We start from the raw sequence: 21549 nt of genomic DNA, 5'->3' as shown, positions 1-21549 counted from the left end.
TTCACCATGCCTAGTATTATACCTACGCTGCTCTCAATCTGTAAATAGTCTGGTGCCTGGCCATTTAGGCATTTATAAACAGTTACATTTATGGATTATTGATCTATTTCAATACTGATACCACAGGGAGAGTGGTTCAATCAATGCTGACTATCAATGTACATCCCTCTTCCTACATTCATCCCCTTCCTTTTTTTTCCTTTTTTAAACCTGCATTCATTGATTTTTTTGGTCACTTGGGGGTAGTGCAACAAGTTGTAAACACATTATTAAAGTTGTAATGGTGAACATGTAAGCAAACAGTTGTCCATTTACACATCTTGCAGACATAGAGCAACATTAGCATTTATTTAGAGTCTGGTTTGTTTCCATTCAATCTTGGAACCCATCAGCTATCAGTCTGACGACGATTATCCTCTGGGGCCAGTATTTCGGGGATTCCTGTTTACCTGCATGCAACCAAAGCCCGCTAAAACATGAATTAGTCAAATACCAAAATATTGTCCCATTACTGACAGAACTTGCATTCATATGCAGATATCTGTTTAGAGATTAATGCCCATCTGACGAATATAGCCTAAATCCAATATTCACTTTCCTGTTAGCTCTGTTTTGCTTTCCACTAACTCCTGAGGAAAATACCTGGCTCTTTTCTTTAGCTGCTAAATGCACCACTATGTTCATCAGTTTGTAATTACGTTGTCTGTCTGCCATTTGGTGCTAAGCATGTAGAATGCATTCAGTTTATAAAACTTTTTCACTGAAAACAGCTGCCTGCTGCAACTGTCAACAGCCAGTGTTGCCAAATATGTTGCCAAGCCAGCATTTAGAGTGTGATTTGGAAATTTTCTGCCACATTATATATGAAAGTTTTATATGATCAGTCAAAATCACAACTAAGTGTTGCTGTCAAAAATATTTAACAACACTAGTGGACATGACCAAGCAGTAGCTCTGCTCTATAGTTTCTTCAGTCTTACGTCACCTGGCTTGTTGGATTTCTGATTCTGCTCTCTAATCGCCAATAAACGACATGTCAAACAGCTGAGTAGTAGTGGATCCAAATGGAATGCTACACAATTAAACCCCCTGCAATTTCATTGCTCCGCTCCTACTCAGAAAGGCTGTTATTGCCAAATCCTTGACGATCTCTCCCCCTCACTCTCTGTGTGCATGTTGTGGTGTTAGAGATGCCTGGGGAGGAGGATTCCTCTCGATCAACCTGTAGCTCTGTTATAGTGCAGCTTGGCTTTAGTTAGATAGGACCAGAGTCCACCCTTCTCCTCCCCCGGTGAATCACACATTCCTTATGTTGGAGGTCAGCATTGAGGGATAACTACAGCTCCAGACACATTGATGATTGCGTGAAATACAGCTGTTGTTGATTGGGTGATTTTTCTCTGTAAGGCCCGTAAAGGCCTTCTGCAAGTGATCTTTCTCCAGAGACATGTATTCATTGCTTCAAAGGTCACGACCGAGCGCCTGCCGAGTGACATGAGAAAGTGTACAAGGTCAAAAGCCTCTGGCCAGGTGCCAACAGAAATACAGGTTTCAGTGAGAACCAGTGTGGTATCTGAGATTTAAAGTTAATCACACAGTAAAAGTTATACCCCTTCTTACTAATGTGCTCCTTTTTTTTCTTTTCTCTATTTTTCTGTCCAGTCCCATGCTCCCCCCTTTGCTGTTTCTCTGGTTACTAACTGAAAACACGTGAGGCTCTTTAGAGGGGTTCTGGGATTTCGTTCACCTCTGTTACATTATAAGTACGCAACATTTACATTTGATTGACATACTGAATCTTTGTTATCTTTCGATTACCTTATCATGTGAAGGCCTGAGGAAAAACATACCCTCCTCTATACGGTGACATGTTACCTCATTGGTGATAGCAACCAGCATGACCAACCTCCAGCCACCTCCTCATCTTAGATACTAAACGACATGTGACACAAAAAGATAAAGAGCCTCACTGGTGAGATGTTGCTGTGCTGTCAGCAAATGGCTGCCGGTGCCAGGTGAGCATATGGAGAGCATCAGAGCACGCTGCTTGTGATGTTTGATGAAGTCAATGTTTGTGTTCCGTCAGCAGTATATTCTTCTTGGCACCTTTCCCATGGGGCTCCTTCAGACACATATGGAGGTAATTTGTTCAAATTCTTCAGCAGAGCAAGAAATAAGAGGGGTAAAATGGCCTTGGGATTTTGGGGTTGGAAATCAGTTAGAGAGGTTGGGGGTGAGTGGGGGTATATGTCTGGGGGGTACAGGGAATGGAGGTTTCTGTGAGACATGGCTTTTAAAGAGCTTCAAGTAACATGTTAGTGTGCATTTAGATATTTTATGGAAGTTGCTACATGACTGTGACATCAAATACAAAACAATACATTAAGTCTAAAGCCCCACCAGTAGAGCTCGTGGATGGTCCAAAATGGAAAGGAGAGCAGGAATAAAAAAAGAAATTACATGTAATCCTGACATCTTGGTCATCCTTTACCCTCTGGGTTTCACAAATTATTTAGGAATTCTGGCCATTATTTTTCTGGACAACTTGATGAAACAACAATTGTGTCAGTGTCATCATCCTTAGGCCCCCGTCACCAGGAATAAAAGACTCTATACAGAAGGAACGATTTTGATTGTTAGCTCTGCATCCATGGTGTGACTTCCATGGCAAACACTTCAAGGGATGTCATCCACATGAGATGGATGGCTGAAATGTTGATCTAAGAAGAAAGTTCCAGGATAGGGTTAAACTATCAACAAACTGTTGCAGCATCAAAATCCAAACACTAATCACACTTTACCCTCTGTGTACATTAGACTGTTTCAGGCTCAGTGTAGCCCTGTCTCCAGATCAGCTGTAAGAAAGGTTGTGATGGCAGAGATTTGGCTTCCCTCTTGATGTTTACATTTTCCAGACACAGGGGAGGATGAGGAGAGAAAGAGGGAAAAAGAGAAACAGAGAGAGAATTACTTACAGCTGCAGCACTGTAACCCTGACTCTGAGTGCTTCTGGGCACGGACACAACATATTATGGCTAACATTAGGGTTTTGTGAGTAGTTTTTATGAGGAGTGTTTGTGTATATTGTGTGTGGATGAGTAAGGGGCAGATAGAGGAGACTTACATAACATGTTTAAGGTCTGCTGTCTTTGCCTCGCTTTTGTTTCAGTCCACTCAAACAGAACATTTACAAGCGACGAATATCCTTGCAGACAGCTAGTGAAGAGGGATTAAAGATGTCGTACATTTGACGTGTATATTAAAGTGTTTCCGGCTGATAGTGATAGTCCTGGAAACCGCTTGTGTGCCATGAGGCAAGTAAAGAAAAAGTCTGAACGCTTGGCACGGCTCAAAAGCCAAGGTCTCCTGGGAGCCAGCCATCATCATAGTGTTCTGTGAATAAGAAAAACATGCCCAGTGGAGATGTAATGAGGTCACTTATCAGCCAGGGCATTTGGAGGGTGTGCCTTGCTTCCTCTTAGCATCCGGCCATCTGTCAGGGGAAGGACAAACGACCTCAGCGACTATTGCCAATGATGTGATGTGGTGTCAGACTCTATGACAGGCTTCAAGTTGACTGAAGGAGCAGACATGCCAAACTTTCTGAAGTACAGCTTTTCTAGAAGAAATGAACCAGGTCAGATTTTTTTCTTTTGCTTCAAACTCCTTTTAACTCAAGAGTTTTTACTAAAACTACAAATTGACTATAGCTGTTTCCCCTTAATAGCTAGACCAAACCACCACAGGAACAGCTCTCACATTTAAAAAAAAAAAAGGCAGTTGAATAAGACTGAAGAAGAAGATTGTTGCAACTGTGTGATGAGAAAATACATCACTGAAATGACTACACTGATGTATTTTCTCATCACACAGTTGCAACAATCCTAGCTGGAAAGAGGATGGTGGTTTGAAAGTGCGTATGTGTGTGTGTGTGTGTGTGTGTGTGTGTGTGTGTGTGTGTGTGTGTGTGTGTGTGTGTGTGTGTGTGTGTGTGTAGGGGGTAAACAAGAAAGAAAAGCCATTGCTTCAGAGCAACCACAACATTGCTACAGAGTTCATGAGATGCGTTTGTAGATCACACAGGGTAATTACTTAACAAATAATAGGGGTTAAACTGCGGTGAGAAAACACAACACAACACTTTTTTTCTCCCAACCACATGAAAAGGATTCCATTACTAGAATGTTAAGCGCTGCTGATCAAGAAAGCCTCTTTGAATCCCTACCAGCAAAATGGGTCCAGCTAAAACTGTGAAAAAACATAGGACTGTGCCATTTGTTGGTCTGGTGAATACTAAAATATACTCAGCATGCAGCCTCCATTACTTTCAAGTGAAGATATCTTTGAGAAAATCTTGCACCACGGATGGTTTAATGGAGTGGGTCAGAGCTGGTTCACAAAAGATAAACATTATGTCAAGCTTTTGGCACTGGATGTGTACATTAGTTGAAGAGAGAGGGCAACACTCATGGATTTAAAGGCACTGCCATGTTTGGTAGCAGAGGAGTGTGTTTACTTAGATACTTGGATCGAACAGGCTCCATGTTTGGTTTAGAGCAGAGATCTTCAACAGGGAGTCCACAACCCCTAGGGGGTCCTCAGAGTCACAGCAGGTTTGGAGCTTTGGAGTTTGGACCAAAGTAGTGAAAAAACTAAACTCTACCACAGCTCTGTAGGTGTAGTCTTGTGACCAATTAAGACATTGGAAACAGTAATTTAGTAGTATAACAAAAGACAGCTGCTGTACAATAAGTATCACCCCTGGCATGGTAATAAAAACATAACAGATTTTGCAGTTTATTAAACTAATCAACTCTAATCTCCTTCTGGGCACTGTGCCTGATCTACAGTAAAATCAATCAGCTCAAGATACCATGTGAACACTATGGCCCTAAACCAAGCTCATGATATGCTGACACATGCAATAACCTTACATGGTACAGCCTGTAGATGGTCTATCTATACTGTATGTATGTATATATGGTTTATTCAGGTTTTTGTAGAGACCAAGCAGGAGGATAATACAAGACACTAATGGCAAATTACATTTCTTCTAAGCATTCTTATATGTGAAATTACTTTGCCACGCTGGCATGCTTTCTGTATGGAGTCTATATTATTTCAGAGAGCCATTAGGGAGGGGGATTAAAGCCTGGAATGTACACTATTTCCCCACAGGAAGCCGAGCAGGGAAGTCTACCATTGCCCCACGCCCAGATCTCGCCATCACACGCACAGTTAAACCAGCTACTAAATCATAGTACAACAGTCATGTATGACACAAAGAGTGAAATAAACATCACAGTATGCTGCTCTTCATTTTTTGTTTAATTAAAGACAATTTATCTTTGATACATTTTACAGTTTCATTGTACAAAATTTCACATTACAAAAATATTGAAAGGCATTCTTTTTAAACAAACATGGACTGAAGCCGTCTGCCTTGAGAGCTTTGATTTTCATAAAACATAATTTTCACAAGTTGTCAACGTTACTGGATGCAATCTGCCAAGCTTTGCCTCTTTAAAGCAGCATGTTTTACATTTACACAGGTCTCGACACACAAGTCATAGTGGGCGTTTCTTCAAAAGATATAATGTATATATACAAATGATACAGTATTGTACAATGTATGGTAGCACGCAGAATCTTCTGATGCTGTATATAGATTTTCAAGAAATTAAGAAAAAACTATAGTTTCTTATAAGCTTCAGATCAAAGTTTGTCTCAGTAACTTAAAGCTGAGGAAGATGCTTTCGGTCAGTGGTTTTAAGTGTCATTACTTTATTTGCTAAAAAGTTAATAACATCAATGTCAAGCAAACATATTAGCATCATTATTACTTTTAAAATTCAATGTAATGATTTTCGTCTTTAATAATGCAGAGCCTCATTGCCAGCCCTATTGTATTACAAGACTTTGAGATAATAAGCGGTTACAATGTGCCAAAAATCTTATTTTTTTTAAACCGTTTTGCTTAATTGTGCTTTGATACTGAAAAGCTACTTTAAGTAACCAATGTTCTAGACGTCCCTGTCTTTATTTTGAATATACAGTATGTATATACTGTATGCCTGTGTAGGATACAGTGTATCACAGGATTTCTCAGTGATGTGAATCATCACTACGATTAGTAACAGTAACATAGATGTACTAACGTAGATGCCTTTTCTCCCCAGTGTTCCTGTCTCGAGTTACATGTGTCTTGTTGGAGCAGGTGCCTGTTCTCTGGCTGAAGAGAGGCACACTTGTAGGCTTTAAACACTGAAATATATAGACATGACATTAAGACACATTGGTACGCTCACAGAAAGGACACACACACACACACACACACACACACACACACACACACACACACACACACACACACACGTCATTTCATTAAATGGCTCAGTGGGGGCTCGTCCTAGCCAGCAGAAAGAGGCCCACATCCAACAAATACGTTCTCACTGTACTTTCCACCTAGTGTAAGTTATGTGCACCTTCTAAGGAACACAGCATTATGGACATAACAAAGCTTACAAAGTCTTACAAAGCTTTCCAAAAGCTTCACTTTAGGTAATTCAAGTGGATACAAACAGGACTGAGTTTCGCTAAAATAGTGCTACAAATCACACATACAATGCTTATGTTTGTAATAAAACCAAACAAAAACAACATCCTTCATGAAATCAAGGAATTTGTTTTTTTGTCATGATTTGTTTGTATGAGTCACACAGTGAGTGAGTGGCAAGGACTATAATAGTAGCGCCCATGCTGAATGCAGCTGAGGGGAGAAGGCACAAAAGCCACACACAGCTTTGATTACAGCTGCCATTTCTCAATTTTGTTTCATTTCAGACTTATGTTCATGGAAAAGCCTTGACAGAGGAGAATCTCAAATAATCTTCATAACAGAAGAGGTACAAATATCCCCATCCTCCTCTCTCTTTTCCACATTAAAATGTCTGGTGAGACTGAGGAAAAAGATGAACATTTCCATTGAGAAAGCAAAACTTGGTTGACAGTTTTCCATAGCCTCTTTCTCTCATCCTATGAGACGCTCAAGATTCCATAGTTTGTCTCCATTATCCAGATTGTTGGGATTGTTGTTTATTTGTATCCAGTATTGACCAGTGGCTGTAGCAGTGACTTAAAAAAAAGTCACCGGTCAGGGTTATGTACAGTCAGACTGTCAAGTCTTCTCTATGCCATTATGAGATGGTTACTCCGCTCTCTGTTGTCTGCTGGAGGAACTAGATCTTTCTTCACTGGGGTTGGCGAAAGTGTAGAGCGTCTGCCTTTGGGCTTGAACAAATCAGAGACAAAGAATACCTGTAGAGGGAATAGAAAACGACCTTGAACATCTAAATCATTGCAAAGTGGCAGATTTAAAATCTGAATCTGTTATCAAGAACTATAATAATGCAGAAATATTTGTCTTGGAGGGGAGGTACATATGCAAGATACACAACATTATGAACAGTAGACTACACATATAATACCAGATATATCTTTTGGTGGATTGTAGCCTCCTTACACTACTTAAGTGCATTGCCTTGAATATCGAAGTGGCTACATTTAAAAATAATTGCCCCTGTGCCCTTTTCTTCCAATTTTCTGTTATCCAATGTAATGCCATTTTCTTTCCCTTTAACAGAGTTCTTCAAGGTTCTGTATTAGGCCCCCTTCTGTTTCCATTTAAATGCACACTCTCTACAATATAATTAGTAAACGGTGTTTACAAGAAAAAAGGCTACATAAATGAAGTTATAATCATTATCATTATTTAACTGGAAAGTCATAAATAACATGTTATGAAATTAATTTATAGTTAAAGGTCCAATATGTAATATATGTACTGTAATAAATCCAAAAATGACCAATGCCTCATCAGATATTAAGGAAACATGTTAAGCTGAAAAACTATCTTTTTTGACAACAATGCTAATATCAGTATTTTTTATTTTTGAAATTTACGTTCCGTGACGGAATTTATGTTTATGTTTTGGCCTGTATGTTGTTATAAACTGCCAAGTTTGACAGCCAGGCCGGCATTTTATGTAATTTAAACATTTGTGTACTTACATAGCTAGAGTACCCGAGTTGGTTAATCGCAAAAACAATTGAGACACAGCCAGTAAAGTGATCCCGACTGATCCTGGCTAACAACGCTATGCTAACCCTGCTAACTGCTAACGTTACCACGGAAGCAATCCACAGCTGTTTACAACATGTACAATGGTGAGTTATTTTAAGGCAAGATATGGGAGGCTGTGAATCGGAAAGAGAGGACCGTGAGTTTGCAGTGTTTTTAGCAATTGTTGCCGCAATTCTAAGCCAACGAAGTGTGTTCAGTCGGGTGGAATAGGACGGCAAGGTTTTATTTTTAGTAGTTCCTATCCTGGCGTGTGGAGAGGACGACGAGGTTGTCGGGTTTTTAGCGGTTCCTACTGTAATTCTAAGACGAAAACGTGTGCCTGTCAGTTGGGTACAAAGCTCCGTGTGAGCATGGGCTTTTATGACAATTTTATTTCAATATATATAGCCAGCATCTAATGTTAGCTATTCCGCTGTCTAACATTGTTGGATGCTGCGGTCTCAGCCTGGCAACCAACGTGAACTTCGAGTCTGGGCAGGAGGGGGCGGGGGAGACGACTCTCTCCAGTATTTTGAATTTGTAATGCAGTAACTATTTTAAACACTAGCTGTCAATATTACATATTGGACCTTTAAGGCCATATGATCTAATCCAATATAGAAGATTACAATATCACAACATAATGTAGAACCACTCACTATGCAGTAGGCCACCAGGGCTCCCTGCACAAAACCTGCCAGGACATCAGTTGGGTGGTGCTTGTGATCAGAGACACGGGACAGGCCGGTGTAGAAAGACATCATGATGAGGGTGAACTGGGTCAGAGGGCGCAGCATGCGAGCTCCTTGCCAAGTGAAACGAGACTGCAGGTAAAACTGTAAAAGAGAAGCAATTATAACGGTGATATAGATAGAAAGTGTTTTCTACCGGATGAATGTGTGTTTAAAAACTATTCAGTAACTCACCACCAGGTAAAGCATGGTGTACATGGAGAATGATGCATGTCCAGAGAAAAAAGACTTCCTGAGAAGGATAGAGGACAATCATATTATACCACAGCTTAGAATATGTACAATACATACAGTATGTAAACTTTATGCAATATATACATTTTTAAGGTAAAACATTTAAATATATTGTTCTCTCAATTTATCATTAATACCTGGCCTCCTGAACTTTGCTCTCTGGCCCCTGACACTGGTAGTCAGTGATGTAGCCCAGGGAGCAGTTGATAGTGGAGAAGTCAGGTTTGCACACATCGAGGAAGTGAGGGCGCATTCGGCCCACTGACACTTTGGCAATGTCAGTGAAAGACTGGCTGATGGCGCAGCCGAAGATGAACACGCCCACCTGCTTGTAGAGAGCAGATATGTAGGGGTTCCCTACAAAAGACTTGGATCCCTCATTTAGAAAGTAGATCCTGTAGCTCTCCCCAATGATGATCTGAAGGCACAGAAGTGATGGTGACGTCAGCGGATATCATGATTTTAACACAGTCCCAGTCTCAATGTCCACCCTAATTCCTAAGCACTTCATTCATATCTCCTGAGTTATCCGTGAAAATGTGTGAGTGCAGGAGAGCCAAAACATTTTATGAGGAATGGGACAGCACTATTCAATTATGTTACTTGGACAGAAGAATTTGCTTGGCCAGCCATGTGTGATGCTCATATTTCGAATGTAATTTAATACTCAATTGAGCAGTTGTTACTCATTATCTGAATATAATAATAGCCTAATACATTTTTGTTCTTGTAAGGGTTTTTGACATCCACCGTCATCACCATTTTTAGCATTAGGACACTACATTGTGCTTGCCAAATTTCACAGAGGGACAGCACTGAGCTGTTGTGGACTTACTGGAAATGTGCATCAAAGCTTGTGATTCGGGTAAGGGTGGACATTTGGGACCGGGCTATAGAGAACTCAAGTGATGTATGTGACTAAAATAACTTTTTTTCAGGATCAAGATGTTATTATGACAGCTTAAACAGAATACAGTGATTTCTGCTGAAGTGGTTTGAAAAGGGCTACTTTATAGTTGAATGTGTTTACCTGTGCCATTCTACTTCTGAGAGAAAACAGTGGGGCGACGTGGGAGGCAACTCAAACTGTCCGCCATGTATAGTTTTATGTAAGTGTGTAAATAAACCACCGTCTAAAACCGACGATTGACGTGTAAGGCGCACTCAGGGGGAGGTGGATAGCCATAACTCACAACAGCTGTTCCAGCTCAAAAACGCCTTCCCAACCCCCTCATCCCCTGTTGTCATCCAGCAGCTCACAAATGAAAGTGTGGAAGAGGAGTCAGAACGAGAGTGTGGAGGGCGTTCCAGGGAGAAAAGTGGAGGGATGGAGGGCAGAGTGAGAGGAGGGGATGATAGAAAGCTAAAAGAGTAGAGGAGAGGAAGAGAAAAAAAGAGGAAGATGAGAAGAGGGATGAGGAGTGGAGTGAGTGGAGGCACCGCTGGTTCTAATCAGCAGAAATGCTGAGCTAGGCGACGTGTCTGATTTTGGTGGCCAGACTCCACCAGGCGCACGTCGGGGGCACGTTTGTTTTTCACCTCTCCAGCTGCCTCTCTGAAACGGCTCCGATTTCACACGGGAAGTCTGGCCATTTTCATGTTAGTATCTCGGTTTCATCAGACATTCTTCTGAGGGGCGCAGAAATAAGTCTCCTTCTGGGAAACACTCTCTGCAGAGGGATAGCCCTCACGAAGATTTAACAAGCTGATAGAGTCTGTTGTTTTCCACCATCCAGGCCTTTAGAGCCAGCTCAATAAAGCCCAGCTGTTTTCATGGGAAAAAGGGAAGGGGGGGGGGACGGGGGGACGGACACATCTGGTTCCCCTTGTGAGAAAGATTTAACTATGTGAATGAATAAATAAATTAGCATTGGAGGATACGTAGCTGTTACACTGAGACCTCAAGAGATAATCATGGGTGAAAGACGCTGATTTGTGGCTTATGTTAAACGTCTTGTATTTCCAAAATGACACCATGGTGTTTTCATTCCTTCTAAAAAAAATAAAAAATATCTGCATAAATTATAAAGGATGTGGCCTTTTGTGTTTCTCAGCTCTAGTCAGTGAGAAACGAAGAACTAAATGACCTAATGTTGGTGTTTTCTGGTTCAGAAAACACAAATGCTGGCCAGAACGCTCCAGGGGGGAGATGGATTGTAAAGTCATATTTTGCAAGGGGAAAATGAGATATCTGGCAAAGTCTTCTTGTTTTGGGCCTTCACCACAATTCCACCCCACCAATTACAGTATTTAACCAAACAACCATTGCGTCAACCATAATTACACAGGGCCAGAACTCCTTCTCACCATGAAAACCCCTGTGGCCCAGAGCCCGTATAGTAGTCTGCTCTCCAGGAGGAGGGCACTAGTGGCTACAGGGAGAGACCGGCCATGCCATGTGGCAAGGCACCTTCCCACTGTGGGTCTGCCAGGTGACAACTGCACATGCTATGGCAGTGCTAAGTAACACCACGGAGCAACTAGAAGGTTTCTGAAGATTTTTCAAGTGTGCCTGCTGCTAAGTGCATGTCCCAGGAATCAGTTTTTGCTAGCCCATTGTTTTTTGTTTTTTTTAAAGATATTTTTTGGGGGCTTTTCCATTTATTATAGTGACAGTGGATAGACATGAAAGGGGGAGAGAGATGGGGGATGACACGCAGCAAAGGGCCACAGGCCGGATTTGAACCCGGGCCGCTGCAGGACTCAGCCTACATGGGGCGCACGCTAGCACATTGTTAACACATTACCAATCACTTGGTATTTTCAATGTGGTCGCTAATGTGTTAGTAGCTGTTGAGACATTGCTAGGTGTTGTTAGATGTCTAGCGCATAGTTGCTAAATAGACATCTAAGGTGCGTTTCCTATGTGGTAGCTAGTTGTTTGCTAAGTTGCTGCTGGGGATTTTGCAGTTGTTTCCAATGTGTTTACAGGTGGTTGCTACATGGATGCTATGGATTTCGGGGTGATTTCTAAAGTTTTAGTAGATGGTTGCTAAGTTGTTTAGAGTGGTTGCTTAAGGTGTTACAGTCCAATGGTCAATTCAAATGACATAATAAATGAAAACATAACAGATAGAAACAAATCTAGACACTTTTTAAATGGCCTCTTTGCCGTTGCCTCAATGACAATAGCATGATATTTCACTACAGACATGACAATGGGCACATGGGCCCCAACTTGTAGTTTTAAACTTACCATCTAAGACTCCTGCAGTAATGTTTTTTTCTCCTCCTTCGTTGTGTATTATGTATTCGTTTTTTATTTCTTAGGTGTGGATATGGGTGGGTTTGGGTACGGCCTTCAGGATGTAGGGTTGTGTTATGTTTTGCTACACTACTTTTGTAGAAATGCATAGTGAACTGTGCATGTCAGTATTTACACTGGATTTTTGAGCCACAGTACTACTGTGAATTCAGAAGTGTTTTGAGAGAGCTCAAAGGCCAATCATGTACTTAGATGCACAAGTGGGGGAAACAACAAAGGCCCAAACAATGCTTTGGGTCGCAGTTATGTGTGTAAAGTCTAACCAAAATGCTCGCCATTACAAAGGCGTGCAGACAGATGCATTCCTCAAAATGGAAAGCATGTCTGAAAACCATGGCAGAAGAATCGACAGTTCGGCAGTTTTAAGCGTACCTCTGAGAAGTGGCAAATGGAGAATAATGAAATTGAATTCTAGAATTCTAGGATGACAGTTTAGTGTGCAGCTCTTGGATACATCCTCACTGTTTTCTCCCAGGAGATCGCAACAAATTAACACTTGCTCGCTCGCTAAAGTGCTTTAATCAACTGAGTCATCTTAAGCCCCGGAGGAGAAAAGCCTTGAACAAATGTTGACTGCTTTTTATCTGGAATGTGGTGTAGCCAATCAGAGGGACAGATAGCACAGGTATGGGGAGTGGTCGTTTCAGTAGTCATGTAGGATCAGGAGGACTCTGATGGAGTGTGCACAAGTGCATTTCTCTAAACATGATGTCAGTCGGAATGTGCATGGTTTGGTTGGAGAAAACGTGTTGTAATTGCAGTTTAAAATCTCTATATGATTACCATATTATTATATATTGTTGGAAATGTTATCATTAACTAATTATAACTCCTACTGGGCATATTGTGAAATACTACAATGCACTGAGGATGAGAAATTGTGGTCAGTATCTGGTATAAGGAGTCAGTGGGTGCTGCTAGTAATGGTGAAAGCTGCTGAAACATAAAGAGTGATGATGACATTAGTGATCAGAGTGAGGTGACTTACAGAGAGGATGGTGATAAGAATGCCAGCCGCACTAAGCACACCGTCGCTAATGGTGTCTCCGTTTTTGGCCGGGTACTTGATGGACTCATCATCGCAGTAAAACCCTCTACGGTAAGGCTGAACAGCGCTGGTCTCAATGACCAAGAAAGGCAGGCCGGCTAGTGTGAAGAAGCAGTGAGCGGCACAGAGAGAAAGGAGGGGGTGGGGATGGGTGAGGGAGAGAGAGATGGAGGTGCTGGGTTAATTGACACGCAAATTACTGAGGTCGCAGGTACCAGCAAGACGCAACAAGGGAACATCTGAGACAGGCTCAGTCCATTCTGTGGCTGTTAACTGTGACTAATCAAGAAATAATGATTCCAGCTTTGTTCAACATTCAGTTTTAGTGGGGCTTTTGAGCAGACCTGATGTCTCAGAGGGCCATATCTGTTTGTTTCTTATTGTTTTACTGCTGGCCATTTTCCAAAGCACACGTTTTTTTTTTAGACTATTTCTTCAGGCTGCCATTGGTGAATGACAATGAGTGGCAGACATTTGGAATTAAAGGAACCTAAAATACACAATACATGAATGTGACTGTTAACTAATTCTATGAGTCTTCTATGGTTGTACATTAAAAACCTCCAGGTTTTGGACTGACAGAATAAACGATTATTTGAGAAAATAATCGGTAGTTGAGAATTACTCTTTTTAAGGTCAAGAGTAAACTTTCAAACTCATCGAATCTTTGGTATTTTTACTTAATAAATTACTTCAACAATGAAACCATTTTGTTACAGTAGTGAAATGAATGGGAAGCAATGGCTGCCACAAGGAAATCAATCTGAAAGTTTATGATAATACACAGTAGCTTTGGAAAATGGTTGGCAGTAATGCATATATACTTGATTTGCAGCTAACAAAGTACAACACAAAACCACTGAGTGGGAGTCAAAGCCTGTCGAACCAATCATGTTTTTTTTGTAGCTGTCACAAGCCAACCATTGGATGAACCGAGAGTGTCCCAACATATGCTCTCTCTTTCTCTTGCAGTACCACAGCAGGACTTACTGAGACCACGGGCACAGTGACGCCCACGGCTGAGAGCACGGTGGTGGACACCGTGCTGCCTTTATAGGTCAGCCTGATGCTGTTGTCATTGCAGAAGAATCCCCTCTGGTAAGGCGGGAAGGGAGATTTGTGCAAAAACACGGCAACAAGCAACACTGTATGGTTGGATACACAGGAGCAGAGGTCAGACAGCTCTTTAAACCATAGTGGACAGCTGCATCAATAGACATTATATCAACAGGAAGACTAATAGAAAAGAACACAAAGACACATACATCTCAGACATTTAAAAAAAAAAAAAAAAACTCCCAGCAGACATGTATACAAGTTATCTATGTCATTCTGTTTTCAAAAAACTGACACTGATGCGGTCATGAGAAAATGAGCCAAAATAAACTAAATGAAATGTGTTGGAATTAATGCCAAAATCAAAGCAACATTGTTGTTTTAGACTTAAGTGAACCTTTTATGCTTAAAATAGCATCAACTGATCTTAAATAGGTGAGTTAGCACTAAAAGGATTGGATGTGTCAGGCTCTTAAGAGAGAGACCATTTCTGTTGACAAGAAAAAAACAAAAAAACACAAACAGTATCAGAGCCATCCCTCCTTTCCTGCTGGGGTTTTCAAGTGCACTTAAAAAGGCCCACTTTAAGATGCCTTGGGGGGTGTCTGCGTCCGATCAATTTAGTGTCTTTTTGCCACGTAAAGTGGCAAAAAGATCTTATTTATCTCCTGTCAACAAACAAGAGTGGGTGTTACTGAGATGCAAGCCAAAAAAGACAGCTTATTTTCGCATTTACCAAAGGCTTCAATGCAGGACTTTGAAATTTGAGTTTGGACACAATACCCAGGAGAGGCTTCACATCTCTGACAGAATTTGGAAAACACACTTTCAAAAGTCACTTCAAAAGCAGCATTTAACTGATGGTGGAGCTTACAAGTCACTTTTTGAATAATTCTGCGATCTGCCGATACAAAGGATAACAAACATCAGCGTTCACTTTCTCACACGCTCTCTCCGTCTGGCTCTCGGTCTCAAAAGCACCGGGGTGTAGAGGTCAGTGCTGAGAGCTGCAAAGGCAGGATAGTTGCGGTGAGGGGGGCGTGATTTCTGAAACCAAATGTCAACACACGCTTCACTTGCTGAGCCCATCACACACTCTCTCACACACTCTCTCTCTCTCTCACACACACACACACACACACACACACACACACACACACACACACACACACACACACACACACACACACACACACACACACGACTTTGGCCTTTGAAGGTCCAGCTGGGTTGAGCTCAGGTTACAGACAGAGCGCTGCTGCCTGATGGGAACTCCAGGATGCTGGCATTCCCTCCACATTCAGCAGGATTCACATTATTAACTTTCTTGTTTTCATTCTCCTTCTTCAAACAAATACCTACAATACAGCTACAATCGGCTCCAGAGCAAGTCTGGTGGCAAGAGAAAGAGCAGGGTGGTATGTCTCTGAGTTCTGTAACTGTAAAAATATACGGTACTTTATAGTACCCTGAATCTTTAATGTCTGATCCCTTCAGCTTGCTTAGCCTGGCCATGAACAGAACCACACAGGACTTCCCAAACTGCTGATATGTATCTTTTAAGAAAAGGCATACACAGCTGAAAGTGCTGGATGTGATAACTAGTATTGACCCCTGCCTTTAAACACACTCACAGACCTGACAAGGCCAGAGGCAGAGATTGATGGAAAGAGACAGAGGTGGCAAATGCATTGATGAAATAAAGTGCCCACAACCTGCACTGGTCAAGTGCTTCAAACAGCTGATTAAAAAGAAGAAAAACACAACCACAACAAGACAGTCAAGTCCTGTTTTCCAGACACTCAGCAGGGCTTTCTTCTCCGCTCAGTCCTTTGACCCCTTCCATCCGTCTTAACAGTGCAGCATCAGCACTGAGTACAGCATGTTAGGATTTCCCCCTCCTACCCTCTTCCTGCTTTCCCGCTTCTAACAGCCAGGGGGCAAGGAGGAGGGGGAGGGTGTCCCTGTCCTGCCAACAACAACACCAGTCAGCACAGGCGTGGGTATGTCTTCTGCATTAGCTCAACATCAGCCCAAAGACAACAGAAACAAACAAAGTGAAATTTAGAGCTGGAGGGAGACATCCCCCCCCAAGTTTTCAGTTGCTAATGCTAAACATCAGGTGTCTTCTATTCGGTTTTACCCTAAAGCAGTTTGCTTTACAATCAACTGGGGACCCCCAACTGAAAATAAGCAAACGCTGTAAAAAATAATGGCTTTTTCAGCACATCACGGAGCGCCGTCTCACATCAAAATTTAGAGAAAACGTATCATTAAGACACACTTGTTAGAATTTCCTACGCTTGCACGTTTGACTTTTCCCCCAGTTCAGCACAGGCAGCTCCATGTAGCTGCAGTTTGTGGAAACTAGAACCAATGTATAATCCTCACGCTGAATTAAATCCCCACCATATTTTGGAGGCATTCGCCAAAACACCAAGTGTGACTATTAAAATAAACAGACGCACATTTTCCACTTGCAGGGATCGTTCACTGTCTGGCGTAGAAATGTATACATGTCTGAGGTATTTGGGGTGTATACACAGATGCAGTTGTTTTTACTCACAGCAGCCCCCACACAACCTGCCCCCTGTCTGTCTGTCTGTCTGTCTGTCAGGCCTGCTGAAAAAATTAGTTCATAGTTCCACTGCGGAAGTGAAACCGGGTATACCTGCTTGGGTTAAATAAAAGCGCATTAGCATTGAATTGCTAGTGGCTATAACTTCTGCTGTTCTTGTGTTTTTCACTCCATTTATTATTCACATTTCTAAGGAAGAGTAGGTATTATACACAAGGCAGTTTACATATCTGGTCCTCCTCTTTACCCACAGCCCCCAATTACACACACACAAAAACAAAAAAGAAATTCTGACAATACATGTATGCACATAGAAACACAGAGTATATGCACACATTTATACACACATGACCTGTATGCACATACATATAGCAGACATTATTGCAGACATCATTCAGTAGTACCTGGGGAAAATGCACATACTGTAAATGTAGGATTAATTTATGTTAAGGGTAACTCAATTTAAGCAGATATCATTGTGGCCTGCTGTCTTCTAATTTACCAACATGCAATAGAATGTAGGCTAGGCCAAGTCTGTTTTTCTTTTGGTGTTTGGTTAGTTGTAAAGTGTGAGCAATTAAAATGTCTATACAACCATGTTTGACTATTACTTAAATGAAGGCTTTGCTAATGTCCCCGAGCCATGTTTAACTGTCTGATAAACTTCTTAACTTAAGATACTTTACTCAAAAACTATTTTGAGGCCCGTATTGCCTGTTCTAACTGGGCAGCACAGTTTGTTTCCTTCAGGACTTTATCTAAAACTGACAATTGACACTTTAACTCCTTTCAGTTTTTGAACTTCAACTAGTGCTTCAACTTCAGCCTTTTTGACTTCCTTAACTAACTGTATATCAACTGACACTTCGTCTTTCTGTCTTTTTTCATTTCAAATGTTGTAATGCAATGTAGATGTTCAGCCTATCTGATTGAGAACACTCATGTTAGTTCAAAAAAGGGTCAATTTAACCAAATTACAAGAATGGAGATTCTTTCAGTTTCAGTTTTAGTGTTGAGACTATCCCAACATTAATACAAGTATTAGATACCATCAACATTACTAAAGTTGTTTTTTTTGTAACTTGGGTTAACTTCAACATAAAAAAGTAAGGGTGTTCACAAACCTAAAAAATATAGGTGGAATTGTAGCCGATTAACCACCTTTTACCTTGTACTGAACCAGGGCAAAAGTACACAGAAACATAAGACGATTAACTGGGAAACATGAGAGCCACCTGCTACAGCTTAATGTAAACTGAACCTGATCACCTCACCAGGGTTCAAGCAAAACACTAAATAATTGCTTTCCTCAGCATTATTTGTCAGGATTTAGTTCCAGTCACCAATGAATCAGGGTGAATTTCTCCTCTAGTGTACTGACTAATGTTATCTTTACTGGTGGTCTACTGGGATCACAGTGACTGGTGATAGTTCATGTGTGTGAGAGAGATATCCCTGGATACAGTAATACTAGAAGTGCAATCAGTGAGTGACAATGAAGGAGTGGTGATTGCCAGTACTGGCCCAACATTTCCTCTTTGTGGTAGCTCTCTTTAAACCACATCTTTAGCCAGAAAAACACTATGGGGATGTACATGCACAGAGCAAATCATGGGGATTTACCCATCATAGAGATAAAAACTAGACTAAAACTAAATATAGCTTGTCAGAAAGAAAGAGTGTTTATACTGTAGATCCTTCATGGGATTGCTTTAACAATAGCTACAAAAGTTTTGTTTATAGTTGAACACTGCTTTGCTGTTTGCAATAATGTTCTCACACTAACATTCCACAGAACAACACATTGGAAACATATGGTTATAACAGAGAAGAAAATTAGTGAAATTAGTAAATGGTCAAAGGTTTAAGGACAGGCCAACCTTTTGTAGTACTTTTGGGTTTAAACTTCAGTGAAACAAAAATATTTAACAACCTTAACCCAGTGTCTGCAGCTTTTGAACATCAAAGGACCTGTGCTGATGCGCGCAGGCACGCACGCACGCACACACTCACTCACTCACTCACTCACTCTCTCTCTCTCTCTCTCTCTCTCTCTCTCTCTCTCTCTCTCAGGTCTGACCTTTTCAACACCACTTCCCTTAATTACTCCACACCCACCCACACACACACACACACACACACACACACACACACACACTCACACTCACACTCATATTATATTATGCCAGATGTTGAGATCAAGAGAATTCTTGCTGGTGTAGAATGTGAGCCATTCTGGAAAATATAATGAGGAGTCAAAGCAGAGGTACAGTACAGGTGTGGCTCGAGACCAAAGAAATATATCCCTTCTGGAGCTATTTATTAAAGGTTCCCCTTTGACAGCACTATTATTTTGAAAGGTGGGGGCTGAGGAAAACATATTTCCCCTAGCTAAACTAATTTATGGAAAATATCTAGCTTAATAGCTGTTATTATAGCTAAATGTGTAGGCTACAGTTGGGAATGGGGAATCACTTGTTGCTTAGGTAACACATCTTGTCGAACTGATGTAACTAGCTAGCTAAAACATTTAGGTCAACTAAATGATGATAATTCGTTTTAAATGTTAAGTATCTTAATAGTTTCAATTAACGGTAAATTTATTAAATGTAACTAACATTTAGCTAGCTTAACCTATAAGGACAATACAAGTAGAAACGTCCTCTAAGTACAATACTAATTAACGTTAACGTTATAGCAAGAGCAGTTAGGGAAACAATCATATGTAAGATACAGTATGAGCTGGAGCAAAAAATTTAATCTTGAACACGCTTTAAGTCCTGCAAAGTTAAAAATGATATTACAATGAAACAATATTGAGTAAAAAAGAAAAAGAAAAAAAAGAACCATAAATTCTCTGCCGAGTAACAAAAGTCCTCGTAGTAATACATACACGTTATACATAGCCATATCATACATGTTATAGATGACGTAATTAGCATGCAGTGGGACTCTTACCTAAAAATAAGCAGAAGAGATCCACTCCGACCAGTAACTTTCTCCTGCTGTGGTCTTTGCAGTTATTGTTGTTCAGTGAACTCCCGCCGTTCCTCGTCTCGGCTGCCATAGTTTTCTCATATATCAAACAGCGTTGCATTTAAAACGTGTTATGTGGTTCAAATACAAAGGGAATCAAAATCTTGTTACAAGCTGTCGCAGTGCCTTTATTTTTTACTCTCTACAAGTGCCTAGCGATTCTACTTGGATCCTAAGGAGTCGTCGTCATGCAAGTCTAAACTAATGTTAGTCTGCTATTCAGAAAATACGCTCTTTCAAAATGGAACCACTAGTTGTCTTCTAACAATTACAGCTCTCACTCTTTCTTCTAACTTCTAACCATCCTTACTATGTTACTCCTGTTCTTAGGGGTAGAGAGAGTCCTGCGACAGCCTTCCAAGAAAGCCACTCCTCCAGCTCCTCCATAGTGGGCGTTTCTTCAAAAGATATAATGTATATATACAAATGATACAGTATTGTACAATGTATGGTAGCACGCAGAATCTTCTGATGCTGTATATAGATTTTCAAGAAATGAATGAAGAAAAAACTATAGTTTCTTATAAGCTTCAGATCAAAGTTTGTCTCAGTAACTTAAAGCTGAGGAAGATGCTTTCGGTCAGTGGTTTTAAGTGTCATTACTTTATTTGCTAATAAGTTAATAACATCAATGTCAAGCAAACATATTAGCATCATTATTACTTTTAAAATTCAATGTAATGATTTTCGTCTTTAATAATGCAGAGCCTCATTGCCAGCCCTATTGTATTACAAGACTTTGAGATAATAAGCGGTTACAATGTGCCAAAAATCTTATTTTTTTTAAACCGTTTTGCTTAATTGTGCTTTGATACTGAAAAGCTTCTTTAAGTAACCAATGTTCTAGACGTCCCTGTCTTTATTTTGAATATACAGTATGTATATACTGTATGCCTGTGTAGGATACAGTGTATCACAGGATTTCTCAGTGATGTGAATCATCACTACGATTAGTAACAGTAACATAGATGTACTAACGTAGATGCCTTTTCTCCCCAGTGTTCCTGTCTCGAGTTACATGTGTCTTGTTGGAGCAGGTGCCTGTTCTCTGGCTGAAGAGAGGCACACTTGTAGGCTTTAAACACTGAAATATATAGACATGACATTAAGACACATTGGTACGCTCACAGAAAGGACACACACACACACACACACACACACACCTCTAATGGGGCTGGGTGTTGCTCAACTCAGCAGTAACAAAGCAAAGTCAGACAGACAATGAAAAAGACCCATGAATAGAAGCACCAATGTACATCTATGTTGTTATTTTTTATTGAGTGCCGTTTCTTTTTTCTTTACAGAAGTTATGAATAAATAAGTCTACTACGAGGAAAACTAGGACTTTCTGTGTGACACGTGCCCCGTGACAAATGAAAACCCTGAAAAGTGTAATGACATTTCAAAGGTTCATATACTGCATATGCCACCTTGACAAAGTATCAACAGAGAGTGAAG

At 40.8% G+C, this 21549-nt stretch overlaps 1 protein-coding gene across 2 annotated transcripts; it reads right to left on the bottom strand.

The window, feature by feature from the left end:
• Positions 1-5307: 5307 nt before the first annotated feature.
• LOC144526865 (phospholipid phosphatase 3-like) lies at positions 5308-20424 on the bottom strand. Of its 2 annotated transcripts, none has more exons than XM_078264563.1 (6): positions 20014-20424; positions 13362-13519; positions 9246-9526; positions 9049-9106; positions 8782-8958; positions 5308-7317 (listed from the first exon to the last, which is right to left on the bottom strand). In XM_078264563.1, exons 1-6 carry the CDS (start codon positions 20150-20152, stop codon positions 7189-7191), a joined length of 942 nt encoding a protein of 313 aa, XP_078120689.1. In that variant the 5' UTR covers positions 20153-20424; the 3' UTR covers positions 5308-7188. The 2 variants fall into 2 exon arrangements, with proteins under 2 accessions (XP_078120689.1, XP_078120690.1); XM_078264564.1 differs by lacking the exon at positions 13362-13519 and adding an exon at positions 14412-14566 and having other exon boundaries at positions 20014-20422.
• Between the last annotated feature and the right edge of the window lie 1125 nt (positions 20425-21549).

The sequence above is a fragment of the Sander vitreus genome, chromosome 12, assembly GCF_031162955.1.
Source record: "Sander vitreus isolate 19-12246 chromosome 12, sanVit1, whole genome shotgun sequence".
NCBI lineage: Eukaryota > Metazoa > Chordata > Actinopteri > Perciformes > Percidae > Sander > Sander vitreus.
The sequence above is the reverse complement of the archived record's forward strand: the minus strand, read 5'-3'. Positions and strand labels throughout refer to the sequence as shown.